The sequence below is a fragment of the Pseudophryne corroboree genome, chromosome 8 (genome assembly GCF_028390025.1).
Source record: "Pseudophryne corroboree isolate aPseCor3 chromosome 8, aPseCor3.hap2, whole genome shotgun sequence".
In the NCBI taxonomy this organism is placed as follows: Eukaryota; Metazoa; Chordata; class Amphibia; order Anura; family Myobatrachidae; genus Pseudophryne; species Pseudophryne corroboree.
This window is the reverse complement of record NC_086451.1, coordinates 299,176,473-299,199,057: the sequence shown is the minus strand read 5'-3', so window position 1 is coordinate 299,199,057 and position 22,585 is coordinate 299,176,473. Positions and strand designations below refer to the sequence as shown.

Genomic DNA, 22,585 nt, shown 5'->3' with positions numbered 1-22,585 from the left:
TTCACTGTACTGGTAGTTTTGCCAGTATCAAACATGGCCGGCTTATTTGACATTACAAGTCTGCGCTGTGCATGCTGGTTTAGCAGCAGAGTGACCCTGAGCTGGTCCCGGGCCCGTTCATTCTACAAGGAGAGGCTGGAGCATGTGGTATGAAATATTGCCCGGTTTTGCCATCATGCTTGGCTGCCTGACGATCCCTGGTCTTTCCACCGTATATATTCACCGCTGGACCAACGGGGGCAAGGTGCGTCTCTGCCGGCACCTACCAGTACAGGAGCCGCCATATGCGCCGCTGGGTGAATAGCACCGCCGCTGCTTTCATACCTCTCGTTGTTATAATTGCATGTGATGTTATGGCGCATTTCTCTATCGTCCTAAGTGGATGCTGGGGTTCCTGAAAGGACCATGGGGAATAGCGGCTCCGCAGGAGACAGGGCACAAAAAAGTAAAGCTTTACTAGGTCAGGTGGTGTGCACTGGCTCCTCCCCCTATGACCCTCCTCCAGACTCCAGTTAGATTTTGTGCCCGAACGAGAAGGGTGCAATCTAGGTGGCTCTCCTAAAGAGCTGCTTAGAGAAAGTTTAGTTTAGGTTTTTTTCTTTACAGTGAGTCCTGCTGGCAACAGGATCACTGCAACGTGGGACTTAGGGGGAAAGTAGTAAACTCACCTGCATGCAGAGTGGATTTGCTGCTTGGCTACTGGACACCATTAGCTCCAGAGGGATCGAACACAGGCCCAGCCGTGGAGTCCGGTCCCGGAGCCGCGCCGCCGACCCCCTTGCAGATGCTGAAGCGTGAAGAGGTCCGGAAACCGGCGGCTGAAGACTCCTCAGTCTTCATAAGGTAGCGCACAGCACTGCAGCTGTGCGCCATTTTCCTCTCAGCACACTTCACTGGGCAGTCACTGAGGGTGCAGAGCGCTGGGGGGGGGCGCTCTGAGAGGCAAATATAAACCTTATACAAGGCTAAAAATACCTCACATATAGCCCATAGGGGCTATATGGAGATATTTAACCCCTGCCTGACTGGAAAAATAGCGGGAGAAGAACCCGCCGAAAAAGGGGCGGGGCCTATCTCCTCAGCACACGGCGCCATTTTCTGTCACAGCTCCGCTGGTCAGAACGGCTCCCAGGTCTCTCCCCTGCACTGCACTACAGAAACAGGGTAAAACAGAGAGGGGGGGCACATTAATGGCTATATATATATATATTAAAGCAGCTATAAGGGAGCACTTAATATAAGGATATCCCTTGTATATATAGCGCTTTGTGGTGTGTGCTGGCAGACTCTCCCTCTGTCTCCCCAAAAGGGCTAGTGGGTCCTGTCTTCATTAGAGCATTCCCTGTGAGTTTGCGGTGTGTGTCGGTACGTGGTGTCGACATGTATGAGGACGATATTGGTGTGGAGGCGGAGCAATTGCCAAATATGCAGATGTCACCCCCCAGGGGGTCGACACCAGAATGGATGCCTTTATTTGTGGAATTACGTGATGGTTTATCTTCCCTTAAACAGTCAGTTGAGGACATGAGGCGGCCGGACAATCAATTAATGCCTGTCCAGGCGCCTCAAACACCGTCAGGGGCTGTAAAACGCCCTTTGCCTCAGTCGGTCGACACAGACCCAGACACGGGCACTGATTCCAGTGACGACGGTAGAAATTCAAACGTATTTTCCAGTAGGGCCACACGTTATATGATTTTGGCAATGAAGGAGACGTTACATTTAGCTGATACTACAGATACCGTAAAACAGGGTATTATGTATGGTGTGAAAAAACTACAAACAGTTTTTCCTGAATCAGAAGAATTAAATGACGTGTGTGATGAAGCGTGGGTTGCTCCTGATAAAAAGTTGATAATTTCAAAAAAGTTATTGGCATTATACCCTTTCCCGCCAGAGGTTAGGGCGCGCTGGGAAACACCCCCTAAGGTGGACAAGGCGCTCACACGCTTATCCAAACAAGTGGCGTTACCCTCTCCTGAGACGGCCGCACTTAAGGATCCATCAGATAGAAAGATGGAAGTTATTCAAAAGAATATATACACACATGCAGGTGTTATACTACGACCAGCTATAGCAACTGCCTGGATGTGCAGTGCTGGAGTAGTTTGGTCAGAATCCCTGATTGAAAATATTGATACCCTAGATAGGGACAATGTTTTACTGTCGTTAGAACAAATAAAGGATGCATTTATCTATATGCGTGATGCACAGAGGGATATTTGCACACTGGCATCTCGGGTGAGTGCTATGTCCATTTCAGCCAGAAGAGCCTTATGGACACGACAGTGGACAGGCGATGCGGATTCAAAACGTCACATGGAGGTTTTGCCGTATAAAGGGGAGGAGTTATTTGGAGTTGGTCTATCAGACTTGGTGGCCACGGCTACTGCCGGGAAATCCACTTTTTTACCTCAAGTCACTCCCCAACAGAGAAAGGCACCGACTTTTCAACCGCAGCCTTTTCGCTCCTACAAAAATAAGAGAGCAAAGGGCTTGTCGTACCTGCCACGAGGCAGAGGAAGAGGGAAGAGACACCAACAGGCAGCTCCTTCCCAGGAACAGAAGCCCTCCCCGGCTCCTGCAAAAACCTCAGCATGACGCTGGGGCCTCTCAAGCGGACTCGGGGACAGTGGGGGGCCGTCTCAAAAATTACAGCGCGCAGTGGGCTCACTCGCAGGTAGACCCCTGGATCCTGCAGATAATATCTCAGGGGTACAGGTTGGAATTAGAGACGGATCCTCCTCATCGTTTCCTGAAGTCTGCCTTACCAACCGTCTCTTCCGAAAGGGAGAGGGTGTTGGAAGCCATTCACAAGCTGTACGCTCAGCAGGTGATAGTCAAAGTACCCCTATTACAACAAGGAAAGGGGTATTATTCCACTCTATTTGTGGTACCGAAGCCGGATGGCTCGGTAAGGCCTATTCTAAATCTGAAGTCCTTGAACCTCTACATAAAAAAGTTCAAGTTCAAGATGGAGTCACTCAGAGCAGTGATAGCGAACCTGGAAGAAGGGGACTTTATGGTATCCTTGGACATCAAGGATGCGTATCTACACGTTCCGATTTACCCCGCACACCAGGGGTACCTCAGGTTCATTGTTCAAAACTGTCACTATCAGTTTCAGACGCTGCCGTTCGGATTGTCCACGGCGCCTCGGGTCTTTACCAAGGTAATGGCCGAGATGATGATTCTTCTTCGAAGAAAAGGCGTATTAGTTATCCCATACTTGGACGATCTCCTAATAAGGGCAAGGTCCAGAGAACAGCTGGAGACAGCTTTAGCACTATCTCAAGAGGTGCTAAGACAACACGGGTGGATTCTGAATATTCCAAAATCCCATTTAATCCCGACAACTCGTCTGCTGTTCCTAGGAATGATTCTGGACACGGTTCAGAAAAAGGTTTTCCTTCCAGAGGAAAAAGCCAAGGAGTTATCCGATCTGGTCAGGAACCTCCTAAAACCAGGAAAAGTGTCAGTACATCAATGCACAAGAGTCCTGGGAAAAATGGTGGCTTCTTACGAAGCAATTCCATTCGGCAGATTCCATGCAAGAATATTCCAAAGGGATCTGTTGGACAAATGGTCAGGGTCGCATCTGCAGATGCACCTGCGAATAACCCTGTCACCAAAGACAAGGGTGTCACTTCTGTGGTGGTTGCAGAAGGCTCACCTATTAGAAGGCCGCAGATTCGGCATTCAGGATTGGATCCTGGTGACCACGGACGCCAGCCTGAGAGGCTGGGGAGCAGTCACACAAGGAAGAAACTTCCAGGGAGTATGGACGAGTCTGGAAAAGTCTCTTCACATAAACATTCTGGAACTAAGAGCAATCTACAATGCTCTAAGCCAGGCGGAACTTCTCCTGCAAGGAAAGCCGGTGTTGATTCAGTCGGACAACATCACGGCGGTCGCCCATGTAAACAGGCAGGGCGGCACAAGAAGCAGGAGTGCAATGGCAGAAGCTGCCAAGATTCTTCGCTGGGCGGAGAATCACGTGATAGCACTGTCAGCAGTGTTCATCCCGGGCGTGGACAACTGGGAAGCAGACTTCCTCAGCAGACACGATCTTCATCCGGGAGAGTGGGGTCTACATCCAGAAGTCTTCAACATGTTAATAGACCGTTGGGAAAGACCAATTGTAGACATGATGGCGTCTCGCCTCAACAAGAAACTGGACAAATATTGCGCCAGGTCAAGAGATCCACAGGCAATAGCTGTGGACGCACTGGTAACTCCTTGGGTGTACCAGTCAGTGTATGTGTTTCCTCCTCTGCCGCTCATACCAAAGGTATTGAAGATCATACGGCAAAGAAGAGTAAGAACAATACTAGTGGTTCCGGATTGGCCGAGAAGGACTTGGTATCCGGAACTTCAAGAGATGCTCACGGACGAACCGTGGCCTCTACCTCTGAGAAGGGACCTGCTACAGCAGGGTCCCTGTCTTTTTCAAGACTTACCGCGGCTGCGTTTGACGGCATGGCGGTTGAACGCCAGATCCTAAAAGGGAAAGGCATTCCAGAAGAAGTCATTCCTACCTTGATTAAGGCACGGAAGGAAGTCACCGTGAAACATTATCACCGCATTTGGCGAAAAAATGTAGCGTGGTGCGAGGATCGGAAGGTTCCGACGGAGGAATTCCAACTGGGTCGTTTCCTACATTTCCTGCAATCAGGATTATCTATGGGTCTCAAATTGGGATCCATTAAGGTTCAAATTTCGGCCCTGTCAATATTCTTCCAAAAAGAATTGGCCTCTGTCCCTGAGGTCCAGACTTTTGTCAAGGGAGTACTGCATATACAGCCTCCTGTGGTGCCTCCGGTGGCACCGTGGGATCTAAATGTAGTTTTAGATTTCCTCAAATCCCATTGGTTTGAACCATTGAAAAAGGTGGATTTGAAATATCTCACATTGAAAGTGACTATGTTACTAGCCCTGGCCTCTGCCAGGAGAGTATCTGAATTGGCGGCTTTATCTTATAAAAGTCCTTATCTAATCTTCCATTCGGATAGGGCAGAACTGCGGACTCGTCCGCATTTTCTCCCTAAAGTGGTATCAGCATTTCATCTGAACCAACCTATTGTGGTGCCTGCGGCCACTAGCGACTTGGAGGACTCCAAGTTGTTGGACGTTGTCAGAGCCTTAAAAATATACATTGCAAGGACGGCTGGAGTCAGAAAATCTGACTCGCTGTTTATATTGTATGCACCCAACAAGTTGGGCGCACCTGCTTCTAAGCAGTCGATTGCTCGTTGGATTTGTAACACAATTCAACTTGCACATTCTGTGGCAGGCCTGCCACAGCCTAAAACTGTAAAAGCCCACTCCACAAGGAAGGTGGGCTCATCTTGGGCGGCTGCCCGAGGGGTCTCGGCATTACAACTCTGCCGAGCAGCTACGTGGTCGGGGGAGAACACGTTTGTAAAATTTTACAAATTTGATACCCTGGCAAAGGAGGACCTGGAGTTCTCTCATTCGGTGCTGCAGAGTCATCCGCACTCTCCCGCCCGTTTGGGAGCTTTGGTATAATCCCCATGGTCCTTTCAGGAACCCCAGCATCCACTTAGGACGATAGAGAAAATAAGAATTTACTTACCGATAATTCTATTTCTCGGAGTCCGTAGTGGATGCTGGGCGCCCATCCCAAGTGCGGATTATCTGCAATACTTGTACATAGTTATTGTTAACTAATTCGGGTTATTGTTAAGGAGCCATCTTTAAGAGGCCCTTTCTGTTGTCATACTGTTAACTGGGTTTAGATCACAAGTTGTACGGTGTGATTGGTGTGGCTGGTATGAGTCTTACCCGGGATTCAAAATGCCTCCCTTATTGTGTATGCTCGTCCGGGCACAGTACCTAACTGGAGTCTGGAGGAGGGTCATAGGGGGAGGAGCCAGTGCACACCACCTGACCTAGTAAAGCTTTACTTTTTTGTGCCCTGTCTCCTGCGGAGCCGCTATTCCCCATGGTCCTTTCAGGAACCCCAGCATCCACTACGGACTCCGAGAAATAGAATTATCGGTAAGTAAATTCTTATTTTTGACATGTCTGTATCACTAACACCCGTGTGTTGGCTTGTGTCGTACACAGGAGAAGAGGGTTGCCCGGTTACCATACCAGTGGTACCTTATGAAAAGGGATGAAAGGGTTTCTGGAGAACATCTCTATTACAAATCAAAGGTAATTATTTCTTATGGGGTATAGGCTTTTCGAAGGGTAGAGTGCTGTGCATCGTGTTTCCTGTCATTTGGTTAGGTTGGTAATAGCTATAATACAGTGTACGAATGTCCATAATTGACATGAAGCTTTTTTTTTTTTTTGCATTAACAAGTGTCAGTCTGTATTGCTGAGCTAATATAACTGCCATTCTTTATACATATATGGTGTTTCCTACTTCAGAATTAGTGTCTTATTTTTATTATTATTTATTTATTTATAAGGCACTAAAGATGGGCATACACTACACAATTATCCGATTCTGTGGTTTGAATGAAAACCTGATAATGGATGAGCGCAACGGACAATCGACCATTTACTACCAAACACGAATATGGACAAAACCTGTAATTTTATATAAATTGGTTAAATCACAAACCGGTTTTGTCCATTTTCCACTGTTTGGTAGCAAATGTCAGTTGCTCTCATCCATTACCAGGTTTTCATTCCAAACACAGATTATCTACCAGATAATTGTATAGTGTATGCCCAGTTTAATAGTACGAAACATTGCATAACATGGGATACAAGCTATACAACCATTGCTGCACACCCAGTCATTATACACACCAAGTTCTCTGCTGTTGTTGTCCATAGGGAGGAGAGGACTGTATAACTTGGGTTGTAAAAGCATGAGGGAAGAGGGCCCTGCTCAATCTAAAGGGGAGGGGCAGACAGACAAGCAGTCTTGTTACCCTTTGTGGAGAGGACCTTTCCCATAAGCCCCTGGGTCAATGTCACAAACTATTTGGAAAAGTAACCTGTGGCGAGCGAAGCGAGACACAGAGCCCGACGCGTGGCAAGCCTGCAAGGGTCCAATGGTGCATAGATAAAATTAAATAACCTCAAACAAACTGAGAATGGATAAAACATTTAAGGTGGCCATTCACTACTCAGACTTCTCTGAACTGCAAATCGCATCAGTTGTAAAGTGCAACGGAATTTGCTGCGCTATATAAGAAACTGTTAATAAATGATAAATCAGATTTCTATTGAACTCTCCCGTGAGCTTCCTGGGAATCGGATCGGACCCTGGCTTTAATTTTCACTATATTCACTTCAGCTATATCTGATGCGTTCTATCATGTACCAACAGATATATCTGATGCACAAATGCTACATCTGACTGATCTGATGCAATATTAAAATATAATAGGCTGGGCTACCAGGGGGGTATATAACAATAACCATTGGTGGGCAGTGTGAGTATACAGTAAACATTGGTGGGCAGTAGGAAAATACACTGTGAACAAACCATTGGTGGGCAGTGGGCCTTTCACAAACCAAAAATCGAAGGAATCCGGTCTAACTTGTCTGTGCTGCTGTCTGATGCTGCTGCCGAGTCCTCGTGGTGGGTGGGAGTGGCCAGGGAGATGCCAGTCAAATGACGCTTCAGATAAATCTGATCAGATACATCTGAAGTAAAAAAACCACTCCGATGTGCACCTGATTTCTTCAGATTCAGATAAATAGTTGGGGCAGTCTCAAAGATATGTAGTTCAGACATATCTGACACGGGACTGCGCATCGGATCGGAAGAGCCATCCGATGTGACACTTTTCTTCAGATTTTTTTGTTCAGATGCGTCGAAATCTGAAGAAGTGCCCAAATCGGACTAGTGGATGAGGGCCTTTAGGTGCTGTAAGGGCGGAAGTTATCTACTGCCCTCTCGTGCTGTTACTTCCTGGTCCTGATCATGAAGGGAACACAGACGCAACCCAAGCAGCACGGGCAAAATCTAGGAGTTGGGAGGAGAAGTGTAATAAAGAGGGCAGGTGTGTGGAGGGAGATGAGGTTGGAGGTGTAGGGGGGCAGAGTATTGAGTGACGGCTTTATAGCCGAGTGTGAGGAGTTTGAGTTGTGTGCTGAAGGAGATGCTGTTTGTTTTGTGAGGAAGATGAGCTGAGAACACATTTTAGTAGAGGGATACTTGAGTCACTGAGTTTAGAGGTGATTACAGCAGACTCTGCAGGGTGTGAAGATGATCCATTCGGTCTTAAACTGTGAACACACTGCTGATATATAGGCTGTTCAAGCGAACAACCAATATTTCTCTTACGTCCTAGAGGATGCTGGGGTCCACATTAGTACAATGGGGTATAGACGGGTCCCTTGGGTGGAGCCGGTCACAGCTAGGGGAGCTCCTAGGAGTTTTTCTAGTTTTATTGTTTTTCTAAGAGTGTTAGGTACAGGCAGGCTGCTGGCACGGCCGCTACCCCCTAACAGAGCCAGAAGATAGAAGAGTGGTGAGTATGACGCCGGCGAAAATGGCGGCACAAGGATGGGAGAGCATCTCTGACAGGCTGCGCTCCGGAGGGCTCAGCGGTACTTGATGTGCGGCGCTGTGAGGGGCGCCCTGGGCCAGCGCAAATACCCTACACTAGTCACATATGCTAACAGGGGCTAATCCCACTGTTAGCAGCCAAATCACCTCAGGCCAGTATAATCCGTGAAAGTGGGAAGACTCACCATTACAGGGGGCGGGGCTTCTCAGAGCGGATCCAGCACTCACCAGTGCCATTTTCTCCCTGCAGATCACACAGAAGAGACGCTTACAGGGAGCGCTGCCCTCCACATAACTCCAGCATACCTCTGCGGTACCAGGGTGCTATAGACAGGGGAGGGAGAGAGTAATTATCACTGTTTAATCTATTAAGGTTATTCAGTCAGTTCCAACAGTTTAGTGTATTAACTGCCTACTGGGGCGCTGTGTGGCTGGCTCCATATACTCTGTCTCTCTGAAGGTACTCTGGGGGAAACTGTGTCTGCATTTTCCTGTGCGTGTTTGTATAGCTCACTTAAACATGTCTAGGAACTCTGTATCTTGTGTGGCAGAGTATGTATCTTCTCCTGAAGAGCCTATTCCATGTACTCAGGACTGTAATGTATTGTCTCAGCCTTCTGAATCCGAACCCTCATGGGTGGATTCTATTAGGGGAATGATATCCCAGATTTCCTCTCAGATAGCTCAAAATGAGACAAACCCAGGTTTTGAGAGTCTGTTGAGGTTTGGTCGTATTCGGCTCCCACTACCTCATCTAAGACCCCACTGGTATACCCTAAAAATCATGCTCTTACCCAGATAATGCAAGCTGACATGGATACCGACTGATACAGGGGACGGTGTTGGGGATATGCAGGGGGGAGATGCATCCCAGGGGGTGCAACTCATGATTGAGGCTATTAGGCACATTTTACACATTACTGATAAGGTACCTGAGCAAGTAGAAGAGGCTTAATTTACTGACAATAAGAAATCCTCCCTTACATTCCCTGTGTCTAAGGAACTAAACGCATTGTTTGAAAAATCCTGGGAAAACCCAGAGAAAAAAATCCAGATACCAAAAAGGGTTCTCATTGCTTTTCCTTTCCCTGAGGAGGACAGGAAAAAGTGGGAAATCCCGCCGGTAGTAGACGCTTCTGTATCTAGGTTGTCAAAAATGGTGGTTTTACTTGTCCCTGGGTCCACCGCTTTAAAAGAGCCGGCTGGCCGCAAGATTGAGACTACGCACAAATCACTATACACAGCTACTGGCGTAGCTTTAAGACCCACTATTGCCTGTGCTTGGATTTCTAAAGCCATAGTAAAGTGGTCAGGCACATTAATAGAGGAATTGGATTCTATGGATAGAAGTGACATTAAATTGTTTTTACGTCACATACAGGATTCTGCAGGTTTCATGGTGGAGGCCATCTTAATGCGAGGGCTTCTTCCATGGCTGTTTCGGCACGCAGGGGACTCTGGCTGCGCCAATGGTCTGCGGATGCGTAATCCAAGAAAAGTGTGGAGAACCTGCCCTTCACAGGTCAGGCTCTGTTTGGGGAAGCATTAGATGCGTGGATCTCCACGGCAACTGCGGGTAAATCGACCTTTCTTCCCTCCGCATCACCGCCGAGTAGGAAATCTTATCCTACGTCTACTATGCAGTCCTTTTGGACTGCGAAAGTTAAAAAGTCCAAACCCCCTTCCACTTTCTTTAGAGGAGGTCAGGGGAAAACCTGTTCCAACAGGTTCCCAGGAACAGAAACCTGGTTTTGCATCCTCAAAATCCTCGCCATGACTGTGGACCTCCCAGCCTGGGAGTCAGGCAGGTGGGAGCAAGACTCAGAAATTTTCAGTCATGTCTGGGCGTCATCAGGCCTAGACCCCTGGGTACAAGATATTGTTACCCAGGGGTACAGACTGGAGTTTCAAGAACTCCCACCTCACAGATTCTTCAAATCAGGCTTACCAGTTTTGCTGACAGAAAGTGCTATCCTACAGGAAGCCATTCAGAAATTGCTAAAGGCAAATGTCATAGTTCCAGTTCCACCTCACCTCACAAACAAGAGTTTTTACACAAACCTGTTTGTGGTACCGAAACCGGATGGTTCGGTCAGGCCAATATTGAACCTAAAGTCATTGAACCCATATTTGAGGGAATTCAAATTCAAGATGGAGTCTCTGAGAGCGGTGATCTCAGGACTGGAGGAGGGGGAATTTCTGGTATCCCTAGATATCAAGGATGCGTACCTTCACATTCCGATCTGGCCGCCTCACCAGGCTTATCTCGGATTTGCGCTGCTGGACTGTCGCTATCGGTTCCAGGCACTGCCGTTTGGCCTCTCCACGGCACCGAGGGTGTTCACCAAGGTTATGGCGGAGAGGATGCTACTCCTCCGCAAGCAGGGTGTGAACATAATTCCTTATCTGGACGATCTGCTGATAAAAGCGTCTTCCAGGGAGAAGCTGTTAGAGCATTGCTCTCTCAACTCAACTACTCCAGGATCATGGATGGATCCTGAATCTTCTAAAGTCGTATCTGGAGCCGACAAGGAGACTGTCCTTCCTGGGGATGATCCTCGACACGACAGTACAGAGGGTGTTTCTGTCGGCAGATAAAGCGTTGGTGATACAATGGTCCGGGATGTTCTGAAGCCAGCCCGGGTATCGGTTAATCAATGCATTCGCCTTCTGGAGAAGATGGTTGCCTCCTACGAAGCTCTACACTACGGAAGATTTCATGCACAGTCTTTCCAACTGGATTTCCTGGACAAATGGTCAGGATCTCATCTTCACATGCACCAGAGGATACGTCTGTCACCGAAAGCCAGAATCTCGCTCCTCTGGTGGCTGCAATCTTCTCGCCTACTTGAGGGCCGCAGGTTCGGGATTCAGAATTGGATCCTCCTAACCACGGATGCAAGTCTCAGAGGTTGCGGGGGCAGTCACCCAAGGAGAAAACTTCCAAGGAAGGTGGTCAAGTCTGGAATCCATCCTTCCGATAAACATTCTGGAACTAAGGGCCGTGTACAGCGGTCTTCTACAAGCGACACATCTTCTGAAAGATCAGGCCATTCAGGTTCAGTTGGACAATGTAACAACAGTGGCCTACATAAACAGACAAGGCGGAACGAACAGCAGAGCTGCAATGTCAGAGGTAACCAGAATCATCCTCTGGGTGGAAAAGCATGCGGTGGCGCTGTCGGCAATCTTCATTCTGGGAGTGGACAACTGGGAAGCAGTGTCTGCTGAGGAGTGGGGCCTCCACCCACAGGTGTTCGCGGAGGTGACAAGTCTTTGGGGTGTACCTCAAATAGACATGATGGCCTCCCGCCTCATCAAGAAGCTTCGGAGGTACTGTTCCAGGTCACGAGACCCACAGGCAGTGGCAATGGACTCCCTGGTGACTCCGTGGGTGTTCAAGTCAGTGTATTTGTTTCCTTAACTTCCACTCATCCCAAGGATTCTCAAACTCCTAAAAAGAACAAGAGTTCAGGCGATCCTCATTGCTCCGGACTGGCCAAAAAGGGCTTGGTAAGTGGAAGTTTTGGAGTTACTGCTGGAAGATCCGAGGCCTCTTTCTCTTCGCGACGACCTTCTTTAACAGGGGCCGTTCGCTTATCAAGACTTACCATGGCTACGTTTGACGGCATGGAGGTTGAACGCCAGATCTTAGCTTGGAAGGGCATTCCGAACAAGGTTATTCCTACCCTGATACAGGCTAGGAAAGGAGTAACGTCTAAACATTACCATCGAGTTTGGAAAAAGTACGTGTCTTGGTGTGAATCCAAGAAGTTTCCTGTGGTGGAGTTTCAACTAGGGTGGTTTCTCCTTTTTATGCAAGCAGGTATGGCTGTGGGCCTGCGTTTGAGCTCCATAATTGTCCAGATTTCGGCTTTGTCCATTTTCTTCCAGAAACAATTGGCAGCCCTCCCTGAGGTTCAGACTTTCTTTAAAGGTGCTCTGCACGTCCAGCCTCCCTTTGTGCCTCCTACGGCACCTTGGGATCTTAATATGGTGCTTCGTTCCTGCCTTCGGATTGGTTCGAACCTTTACAGGCGGTCGATGTCAAATTTCTTACTTGGAAGGCGGTCACACTATTGGCATTTGCATCTGCTAGACTTGTGTTGGAATTGGGGGCATCAGCAATTTATTCCGAAGGTTGTGTCGGCTTTTCACATCAACCAACCTATTGTGGTGCCAGTGGCTACTGACTCCTCAATCACTTCAAATTCCTTGGATGTTGTAAGGGCTTTGAAGACTTATGTGAAGAGAACTTCTCGTCACAGAAAGTCGGACTCTCTGTTTGTCCTTTCTGATTCCAACAAGGTTGGGTGTCCTGCTTCTAAGCAGATGATTTCTCGCTGAATCAGGTTTACTATCCAGCATGCTTATTCTACGGCAGGCTTGCCATATCCAAAATCTTTTAAGGCCCACTCTACTCGTAAAGTGGGTTCTTCCTGGGCGGCTGCTCGGGGTGTCTCTGCTTTACAACTTGCCGAGCGGCTACTTTGTCAGGATCGAACACGTTTGCTAAGTTCTGCTAGTTCGATACTTTGACCAAGCTTTAGGTCCACAGAGGACAATCTGTTCTGCAGGAGCCTCCGCGCTCTCCCTTCCCTTATGGGAGCTTTGGTACATCCCCATGGTACTAATGTTTACCTCAGCATCCTCTAGGACGCAAGAGAAAATAGGATTTTAATTACCTACCGGTAAATCCTTTTCTCATATTCCGTAGTGGACGCTGGGCACCCGCCCAGCGCTTCGTTTTCCTGCATTTGTTACTTGGTTAAGTACTGTTCAGCCGTTGCGGACTTGTTTCAAGCTGGTTAGCTTGGTTTTCTGTTGTTCTGTGTGAGCTGGTGTGAATCTCACCACTTTATTTGTATTTCCTTCTCTAGAAGGAAGTCAGTCTCCTAGGGCACAGTTTCTAGACTGGTAGGAGGGGCATAGAGGGAGGAGCCAGCCCACACTATTAAACTCTTAAAGTGCCCATGGCTCCCAAGGGACCCGTCTATACCCCATGGTACTAATATGGACACCAGCATCCTCTACAGACTGCGAGAAAAGGATTTACCGGTAGGTAATTAAAATCCTCTTATTGCAAGACCATCAGTTGGTGTGATATGTCTGTTAATGACCTCATTCACAGGTATATTGCGTCGACTGTGCAGCACAGCAGATGGCTGATATAGCTTCAGATATATTAACACATCTGGCTGTGTGTACAGACAGTCCATTGATGCAGGGGGCTGACATCACAGTTGGGCAGAAAATTCAAATTCCCACCCAGCTGCGTGTCCTGACAACATGTTGATTGGTAAGTGTGTACACTTACTTGGATCAGAGACTCTGCGCGATGGCGGGTTCGCCATTGTGGTGGTAAGGTGTTTAGTGTTCCCTCCAGAAATTATAATAGGCAGGGCGCCGGACTGCGGGGGCATATGTGTGCGCGCGACAAAAGGGGACGTGGTCATGCAAAATAGGGGCGTGGCCATATAACGGCATTTAAATGGACGTTGTGGCCCACAGATGTTACTGCAGCGGGCGTGGGCGGCCGGCGGCGTCACTGTTGGGGACGTGCCCAGCACATACGGAGGTGCTGGGCTTCCCCCAAGCGCTGTCCCCTAGCGTTAATGCGCATGGCATCTTTGCGCATCGGCAGGAAGTGGACGGCTGTTTTAGCAGGGCGCCGCAGAAAGGGCAGGGCGGATTTTGCCCTTAAAAAAATCGGGCAGGATGCGGCGCCCTTCTAAAACAGCCTAGCGTGAAGACTAGGTGTGTGTACCCAGCTTAAGAACGGTTATGTTGAATACAGTGCTAGGACATACAAGGGGAAATAGCAGAGAAGCAGCTGGAAACATGAGAGAGAATAGAGGGGAACCAGTACATCTGAGTATCCTCAGCATAAAAGTATTATTGGAGTCCATAAGAATTGATGAGCTCACCTAAGGATGAATAGAACGTACTCAAGAACATATACTGATGCGTCCTTCCTAATCAAGCCACTGCACACATGGGGGGTGATTCCGAGTTGTTCGCTCGTTAGTTTTTTTTTCGCTACGGAGCGATTAGTTGCAAACTGCGCATGCGCAATGTTCGCAGTGCGCCTGCGCCAAGTAAATTAGCACAAAAGTTTGGTATTTAACTCACGGCGTAACGAAGATTTTTCATCGTTCTGGTGATCGGAGTGTGATTGACAGGAAGTGGGTGTTTCTGGGCGGAAACTGGCCGTTTTATGGGAGTGTGCGGAAAAACGCTGGCGTTTCTGTGAAAAACGCGGGAGTGTCTGAAGAAATGGGGGAGTGTCTGGGTGAATGCTGGGTGTGTTTGTGACGTCAAACCAGGAACGAAACTGACTGAACTGATCGCTATTTGTGAGTAGGTCTGGAGCTACTCAGAAACTGCTAAGAAATTTCTATTCGCTATTCTGCTAATCTTTCGTTCGCAATTCTGTTAAGCTAAGATACACTCCCAGAGGGCGGCAGCTTAGCGTGTGCAATGCTGCTAAAAGCAGCTAGCTAGCGAGCGAACAACTCGGAATGAGGGCCATGGTGCATGCCCCAAAAATGTGCTTTCTCTCATTGCTGTGCGAATAAGAAGCATAGGTTGACTACTGATTTAAAATGATATGCGGCCTATATTCAGTGTGCAACTGCTGCTGTATCTACATATGTTAGTGTTTTCCAGGAAGACTAATATAATTATTTCTCCGGCAGGGTCCACAGGATAGCATTGGGATATGATGAAGCAACAGCTGATTTGCACCAATCCGTCAAAGCTTTTTGGCCTCCCAGCATGCAACGGGCCCGTCCATGTATTCCTGGCTCAGGCAAATTAGTTTTTTGTTTGGTGCGGCAGGAGCCGGACCATGGTCAGAGGGCTTCTGGTTTTTAGCAGCCCTAAGCTTTTTATGTTATTTTAGCTTTTAGTTTTGCAATTTTTTCTTGAGTGATCTTTCTAAAAAGCGTCTTATACGTACCTTAGAGTTGCTCCAACAACTCTCCGCCGGGTCGCGACAACGCTTGCCAACGAGTACAGTGCTGTTTCAGCGGGCGTCTGTGTCCGATATACTAGCAGGTCCAGCAGACGTTACCAGGCTGTGGCCGGAGCACGGGGAGAAGGTAAGGCATTGGTTCCGCGTAGCATGCATGGAATATGGACACAGCCGCACTGTTTTGAGAGTAGACTACCAAACAGTAGCTGACGCGCCGCTACCACGGGTGCTCCAGCACTAGGCCTTAGGGATCATAGGCACCAGGAATAGCATGAGGCCGCGATCCCTAGGGTTGATGTCAGCAGTGGGGAGTCAGACTCTCTCCTGGTCGCTCCTCTTTCTGGTTCATGACCAGTTTCCGCTGAGTCTTCCACCATAACGGTTTCCTCGCTTCCGTCTCAGACGCTACTAGAGGGGACTCAGTCGCAGCATAGGCCACTGCGTCGGTGTTCACTAAGCGCTACCACGAGAGATCCGGTCGCAACATAGGCGACTGTGTGACCACTGCGTCTGTGTTCACTGAATGTTACCATGAGGAGACTCGGCCGCAGCATAGGCGTCTGTGTTCACTGAGCGTCTGTGTTCACTATAGGTTCCTGGAGCGGCAGTGTACACTAGTAGCGTCTGGATCCACTCAGCGTTCGCTAATGTATTATTCAATCACTGGAAGCCGGGTGAGTCTCCCTGTATCCCACTCCAATGAATACGGGCTATACAGCACTTAATTTCTTTGTACTTCGTCAGTATGATTAGTTAAGTTAAGTGCATATTGCATACGAGTCTGTGTACATTTACTGTGGTTTCCTTCGCTTTGCGTCTGAATACATTAGTTCTGGTTATACAGGATTCAGTAAATATTCGTCTACATACTTAAAAAATAGTGTTTGTAGTTGATGTGCTCATATGACTAATATATAACGTGACTGACTGCTAGTGTGATTGCTGACTTTAATATATGTTTGTCAGTTGTTAATTCTGATCCTCAGTGCTGGTGAATGAGTAGGGTCAGATTGATATCACTTTAGAGGGTTAAAGTGATTACAGTCACAAATTGTGTAGAACACGGAAAGTGCTGATTATTTATCATGTCTAAGAGCGGCAAAGGTGACGAAGGTACACTTAAAGCAAAACTGTATTATCCTCTCAGGATCTGGTTCAGGATAGTTTATGTGCAAATTGTTTTGCTTTTCAGCATAACACAAGGCAGATCCCTGTACACCATCAGGTACAGATAGATCCACCTTGGGCTATGTTTGCACAGACCTTGTCCAGTATAGCTGAACGGATAATTCCTACAGCTTCTGTACCAGGAATGGGGTATCCATACAAGCAGCTCCCTACCTACAGTATACCATTTCCCCCAGCAGCTTCTCAAATGAAACAAGCTGATAAACCGATGGTAAGTAAATCTTCACCTTCACAGGCTACACATGAAGATTCATTAGATGATGAAAGCTCTATAGACTCTACTTCGGTATACGAAGAGGAGGAAGAAGGTCTCAGCTCAGTGGATATAGCTGAATTAATTAGAGCAATGAAGGTCATTCTATCCTTAGAAGATTCAGCAGAGCCTGTGTTAAAAACCAAGGCACCTGTGTTTAAACATCCCAAGATAGTTAAGACTGAGTTTACAAGGTCAGATCAGCTGACGGAAATCATGGAAGAGGCTTTGGCAACACCCAACAAAAAATATAGAATTCCAGCCGGGCACTGCTTAAAAAGGGAGGTAGCTCCTAAAGTAGATACGCATGTGATTCGATTAGTGCGAAAATCTATATTGCCTTTGCCATCAACATCCTTAAATGATGTCACGGATAGGATAGTGGATGGTTATCTAAAAACCATGTTTTTCTCTGGACCCGTCATAAGGCCAGCCATGGCTTCAGCTTGGATAGCAAAGGCAGTGGCTGCCTGGGCTGATGCATTGGAAAGTGATTTTTCATCCGATTCTAGAGAGCAAAAATCTTATACAGCCCATATTAAACAAGCGGCAGTATTCTTGGAGGATGCTGCATTAGATATGGGTACTATTGCTTCTAGGGCATCAGCCTCAACAATAGCTGCTCGCAGAGCATTTTGGTTACGTACGTGGAAAGCTGATTCAGAATCAAAGACGGTTTTGGAATCTTTGCCTTTTTCTGGAAATATTCTATTTGGTAAAGAATTGACAGATATTCTGGAATCAAAAGCAGACTTCAAGAAGGTCAAGTTTCCTTCCACATATAACCCCAAACCTAAGGGTCCAGTTTTCCGTCCTTTTCGGTCTCAAGGAAAACCAAAGGGAAAAAGTGATCGTAAGAAGCCCCAATACAATAAGTTTGGTAAATCAAAAAAAGTATTGGGCTACCAGAGGGCCAGCTTCCAAACCAGAAGATAAGCCATCAGCTTGATGGTGTGGGCCTCCACCTGGGGGATCCCTGGGTGGGGGGCCGACTTCTTCAGTTTGCACACATCTGGCGACAGTCTACAACAGATGCCTGGGTGCAAGAAGCGGTATCTCTAGGTTGTTTTTCCCTTCAAGAAGCATCCTCCTCAAAGGTTCTTCTGCACCAGCCCGTCTCTGGTAGAGACAAAGGCCATGGCTTTGCAAGAAGCGGTTCAGAAATTGCTTCAGTCAGGAGTAGTCATTCCAGTTCCACCTGCACAACGGGGACAGGGTTTTTACGCCAACCTATTTTTGGTTCAGAAGCCAAATGGGTCATTTCAGCCCATTCTCAATCTCAAAATGCTAAACAAATATATTTGGGTACCGAGGTTCTACATGGAGACTTTACGCTTCATCGTTTTGGCCATGGAGCCAGGGGATTATATGGTATCCCTGGATATTCAGGATGCTTACCTACATGTTCCTATAGCACTGTCCCATCAGTGTTATCTCAGGTTCCCTATCCTCCAGTAGCATTTCCAGTTCCAGGCCCTGCCCTTTGGGTTAGCCACAGCCCCCAGAGTATTTACCAAGATTATGGTGGTTATGGCAGCTTATCTCCGCAAGCAGGAGATAAGAATTTTTCCATACCTCGATGACCTTTTAATCCTGGCACTATCACAGGAATTGCTCCTGTGCCATCTTCAACAGACAATAACATGTCTGCAGAGGCACGGGTGGCTCATAAATTGGGCAAAATCATCTCTGGTGCTGTCACAACGGATGACTCATTTGGGGGCTGTACTGGATTCAGGTCTGCAGAAAGTATTTTTACCTCTGAACAAGATATCCAAGGTAGTGTCAAGAATTCAGGACTTGTTACACTGTCAGATGGTATCCAATCACGCAGCCATGCGAGTGATGGGGTTGATGGTGTCCACATTCGACATGGTGGAGTATGCACAATTCCACTCGAGGCCTCTGCAGCGTCTGATTCTGGCCAGATGGAATGGAGTACATCGGACAATAAAGAAACAGACGATGGTACTTCCAGTAAAGGTAAGAAAGTCATTAGCCTGGTGGCTACAGACATCCCATCTAGATAAAGGGAGACCCTTTTGAATATCAGATTGGGAGATCCTGACAACAGATGCCAGTCTTCAGGGCTGGGGAGCAGTGTCCGGAAAATTATGGTTCCAGGGACAATGGACAAGAGAAGAAAGTTGCCTGCCAATAAACCTATTAGATCTTTGGGCCAAATACATGGCACTGCATATACATGGCACTGATTTAGGCAAAGGACATTCTTCAGGGAAAAAACAGTCCAGATCCGCGCGGACAATGCGACGGCAGTAGCGTACCTCAACCATCAGGAAGGAACTCGCAGCCAAAAAGCAATGAAGGAGGTAAGTCACATACTAAAGTGGGCAGAACTCCATCTTCCAGCCTTGTCCGCAGTGTTCGTTCTGGGAGTCCTAAACTGGGAAGCGGACTTTCTCAGTCGACACACCATTCAAGCAAGCGAATGGGCTTTACACCCGGAGGTCTAGTAGATAAATGGGGGTTGCCAGAGATAGATCTCATGGCATCCCGTCTGAACAACAAAGTGCTTGCATACGGGTCAAGAACAAAGGATCCCGGAGCGATCTTTGTGGACGCCTTGTCAGTGAAATGGGACTTTCATCTGGCTTATCTGTTTCCTCCGATCATCCTGTTACCCAGGGTGGTGAGGAAAATAAAGCAAGGAAAAGGTGCCGTGATTCTAATAGTTCCGGCTTGGCCCAGAAGGCATTGGTACACAGATCTGCAGAGAATGTCGATGGATGCTCCATTTCTGCTCCCTCAACATCCAGAGGTACTGATGCAGGGTCCCTGTTATCACAGACATCTGGGTCGACTGTCTTTGACGGCATGACTCCTGAGCCCTCTATCCTTAAGTCCAGAGGATTCTCTAAACAGGTAATTCAAACAATGCTCAGAGCAAGGAAACCTTCCTCAGCTCGTATTTATCACCGAATATGGCAGGCCTTTATTCATTGGTGCAGTGAAGGAGGTATGGACCTGAAATCTTTTAGTTTCCAGGCTCCTAGCATTCCTTCAGGCAGGAATGGATAAAGGTTTGAAGGTGGCTTCCTTGAGAGTGCAGGTATCGGCATTGACTGTATGGTTCCAAAAGAAAATTGCCAATTTGAAGGCTGTGCATTCTTTTTTTACAGGGAATGCTGTGCATTCAACCTCCCTTTGTTTCGCCTACAGCACCTTGGGACTTAGGTTTAGTCCTGAAAGCCCTTCAAGTTGCCCCATTTGAACCACTTAATAAGGTGGATCTTAAATGGTTGACAGCAAAAGTACTCTTTCTACTGGCTATGGCATCAGCTAGAAGAGTATCAGATTTAGGAGCGCTGTCATGTCGTTCCCCATTTCTGATTTTTTTTTTTTTTTTTTTATCCAGATAAAGAAGTTCTCAGAACTAGGTCTGGGTATCTTCTGAAGGTGGTGTCTAAATTCCACCTTAATGAAGAAATTGTAGTCCCGGCTTTTCAGGTATCGGGACTTTCTGCGGGAGATGTGTCGCTGGATATAGTCCGGGCATTAAGGATCTACGTGGATCGTACCAGTGCCATCAGAAAGACAGATTCTCTCTTCATTCTCTACGGATTTCACAAGAGAGTATGGCCTGCTACTAAACAGACGCTGGCAAGGTGGCTTCGAATTACTATTTCAGAAGCGTATTCTCAAGATAATCTCCCTATTCCGGCTAATGTCTCTGCTCACTCTACTCGTAAGGTAGGTCCTTCATGGGCAGCACAACATGGTGCTTCAGCAGAACAGATATGTAAGGCAGCCACATGGTCTTCCATTAACACATTCATTAGACATTATGCTTTTGCCTCTCATGATGCTGAATTTGGGCGTAAGGTTCTCCTGTCCAATCAGGAGCGTCCCCACCACTAAATTGCTTTGGGAAATCCCATTGTTATCCTATGGACCCTGCCGGAGAAATATACGTTCTGGTAAGAACTTACCGTTGATAACGGTATTTCTCCTAAGTCCACAGGTTCCATAGGGATCCCACCCTGACGCACCTGATTTGAGGATCCTTGTACTCGCTAACCTCTTCCTTCATGTATGGAAGGGTGTGCATGTGTGTTCTCGCCTGATTAGGGCTCTACATGATGCTCCTGCATTGTGCTTTGGAATACAACTGATTTGCCTGAGCCAGTGGGTGGGATATATGGACGGGCCCATTGCATCCTGGGAGGCCGGAAAGCTTTTGATCGTTTGGTGCCAATCCGCTGTCGCTCCATCATATCCCATTGTTATCCTGTGGACTTAGGAGAAATACCGTTATCAACGGTAAGTTCTTACCATAACGTATATATCCTTGTGTATACTTTAAAGAATGCTGCAGATCTGTTCTGTTGTGTATGGTGGTGTTTGGGGGGAAAACCTAAAACTTGCCTGTTCTAAACTCTAATTTGTATGGTATTGCACAGCTGCAGGGAAGTTGCTGTGCAATACTGTACACCTAACATGCAAATGCAGCTGCAGGCATCTGTAGGAAAAGGATGCCTCCTACATGCATCTGCGATTCAAGTACTGCATCCAAAGACGCTGCACTCGGCCAGTCTGTAATGTGGAAGCTTATTTGGACTGGCCATCTGACCTCCTCTGCCAGTCTATGAAGTCTGGGCTCAGCACACCTACAGAACAAGGGTGACATGCAGGGCCTGTTCAGAAAATGCGCAGACCCCATACCATTGAATTTGTACGTAAACCATTGGTTTTGTGCACTGCTCCGAATTGGGCCCACATAATGTACAAGTTACTCACAAGCATAATTATCCATGTATCATCTTCTGTGGATTTTGTGAGGCCACGCCCACTTTTGCAGGAACGCACGCGCATTGGGGGGAGGGGGGAGCTCCTTTAGAGGTTTTATTTTCCGAAAGTAGCTCACACCCCAATTAAGGTTAGAGATCACTGACCTAGAGAAATCAACTTGCATGTATGTATATCCCTTTTTATCTTTACAGATGTGTTCCCACTGACTATAACGTGTCTAGGGGTTATTTGAAACACAGTACATTCTTAGGATACACAAACTAATAATGGTAGAGATGTCTGGAACCAGTTGATATCTTTAGAGTAATAAATCAGTCCAGGCCATTGAGGCATACTTAAACTATATTTTGGAAATCTATTAAAGTGTGAATTTTACTTTGGTATAGATATGTAAAATTAACTGCCTTTAATTCCCTGTTCCAAAATAGGATACAACTTTGTAACACTTATTTTTCTTGTTTTCTTTTATTTATTTTTTTGTTTTTTTTAGGGCTTGGAAAATATCGATTAAGGATCAAGCATGACGGTTTCTACTGCAAATGTCCAGATTCCTTGTATTCAATAAAATTATGTTTATGTACAGATTTAAAAAAAAACTTCTAATTATTATGGTGTGTATGTATAGGGATCAATCAAGCATATTTCTCTTGCGTCCTGGAGGATGCTGGGGTCCACATTAGTACCATGGGGTATAGAAGGGTCCACTCAGAGCCACTGGCACTTTAAGAGTATAATAGTGTGGGCTGGCTGCTCCCTCTATGCCCCTCCTACCAGACTCCGTTTAGAAAATATGCCCGGAGGAGCCAGTCACAGCTAGGGGAGCTCCATAGGAGTTTTTCTAGTTTTATTTTCAGTGTTTAGGCACAGACACAGCTCCTGAGGGTGATGATCATTAACC

At 47.1% G+C, this 22,585-nt stretch overlaps 1 protein-coding gene across 1 annotated transcript; it reads left to right on the top strand.

Moving 5' to 3' along the window:
- The first annotated feature begins 57 nt into the window (after nucleotides 1-57).
- On the top strand, nucleotides 58-22,283 carry NDUFA1 (NADH:ubiquinone oxidoreductase subunit A1). The gene is made up of 3 exons (XM_063937334.1): nucleotides 58-244; nucleotides 6,091-6,180; nucleotides 22,178-22,283. The coding sequence occupies exons 1-3, from the start codon at nucleotides 143-145 to the stop codon at nucleotides 22,196-22,198; spliced, it is 213 nt and encodes a 70-aa protein (XP_063793404.1). The 5' UTR covers nucleotides 58-142; the 3' UTR covers nucleotides 22,199-22,283.
- Nucleotides 22,284-22,585: the final 302 nt, after the last annotated feature.

Bases quoted from the DNA above. Each gene is read 5' to 3' on its own strand.
- NDUFA1 (XM_063937334.1), top strand. From the start codon at position 143: ATGTGGTATGAAATATTGCCCGGTTTTGCCATCATGCTTGGCTGCCTG. The intron at 245-6,090 runs GTGCGTCTCTGC...TGTCGTACACAG, and splicing joins GCTGGACCAACGGGGGCAAG to GAGAAGAGGGTTGCCCGGTT. The intron at 6,181-22,177 runs GTAATTATTTCT...TGTTTTTTTTAG, and splicing joins ATCTCTATTACAAATCAAAG to GGCTTGGAAAATATCGATTA.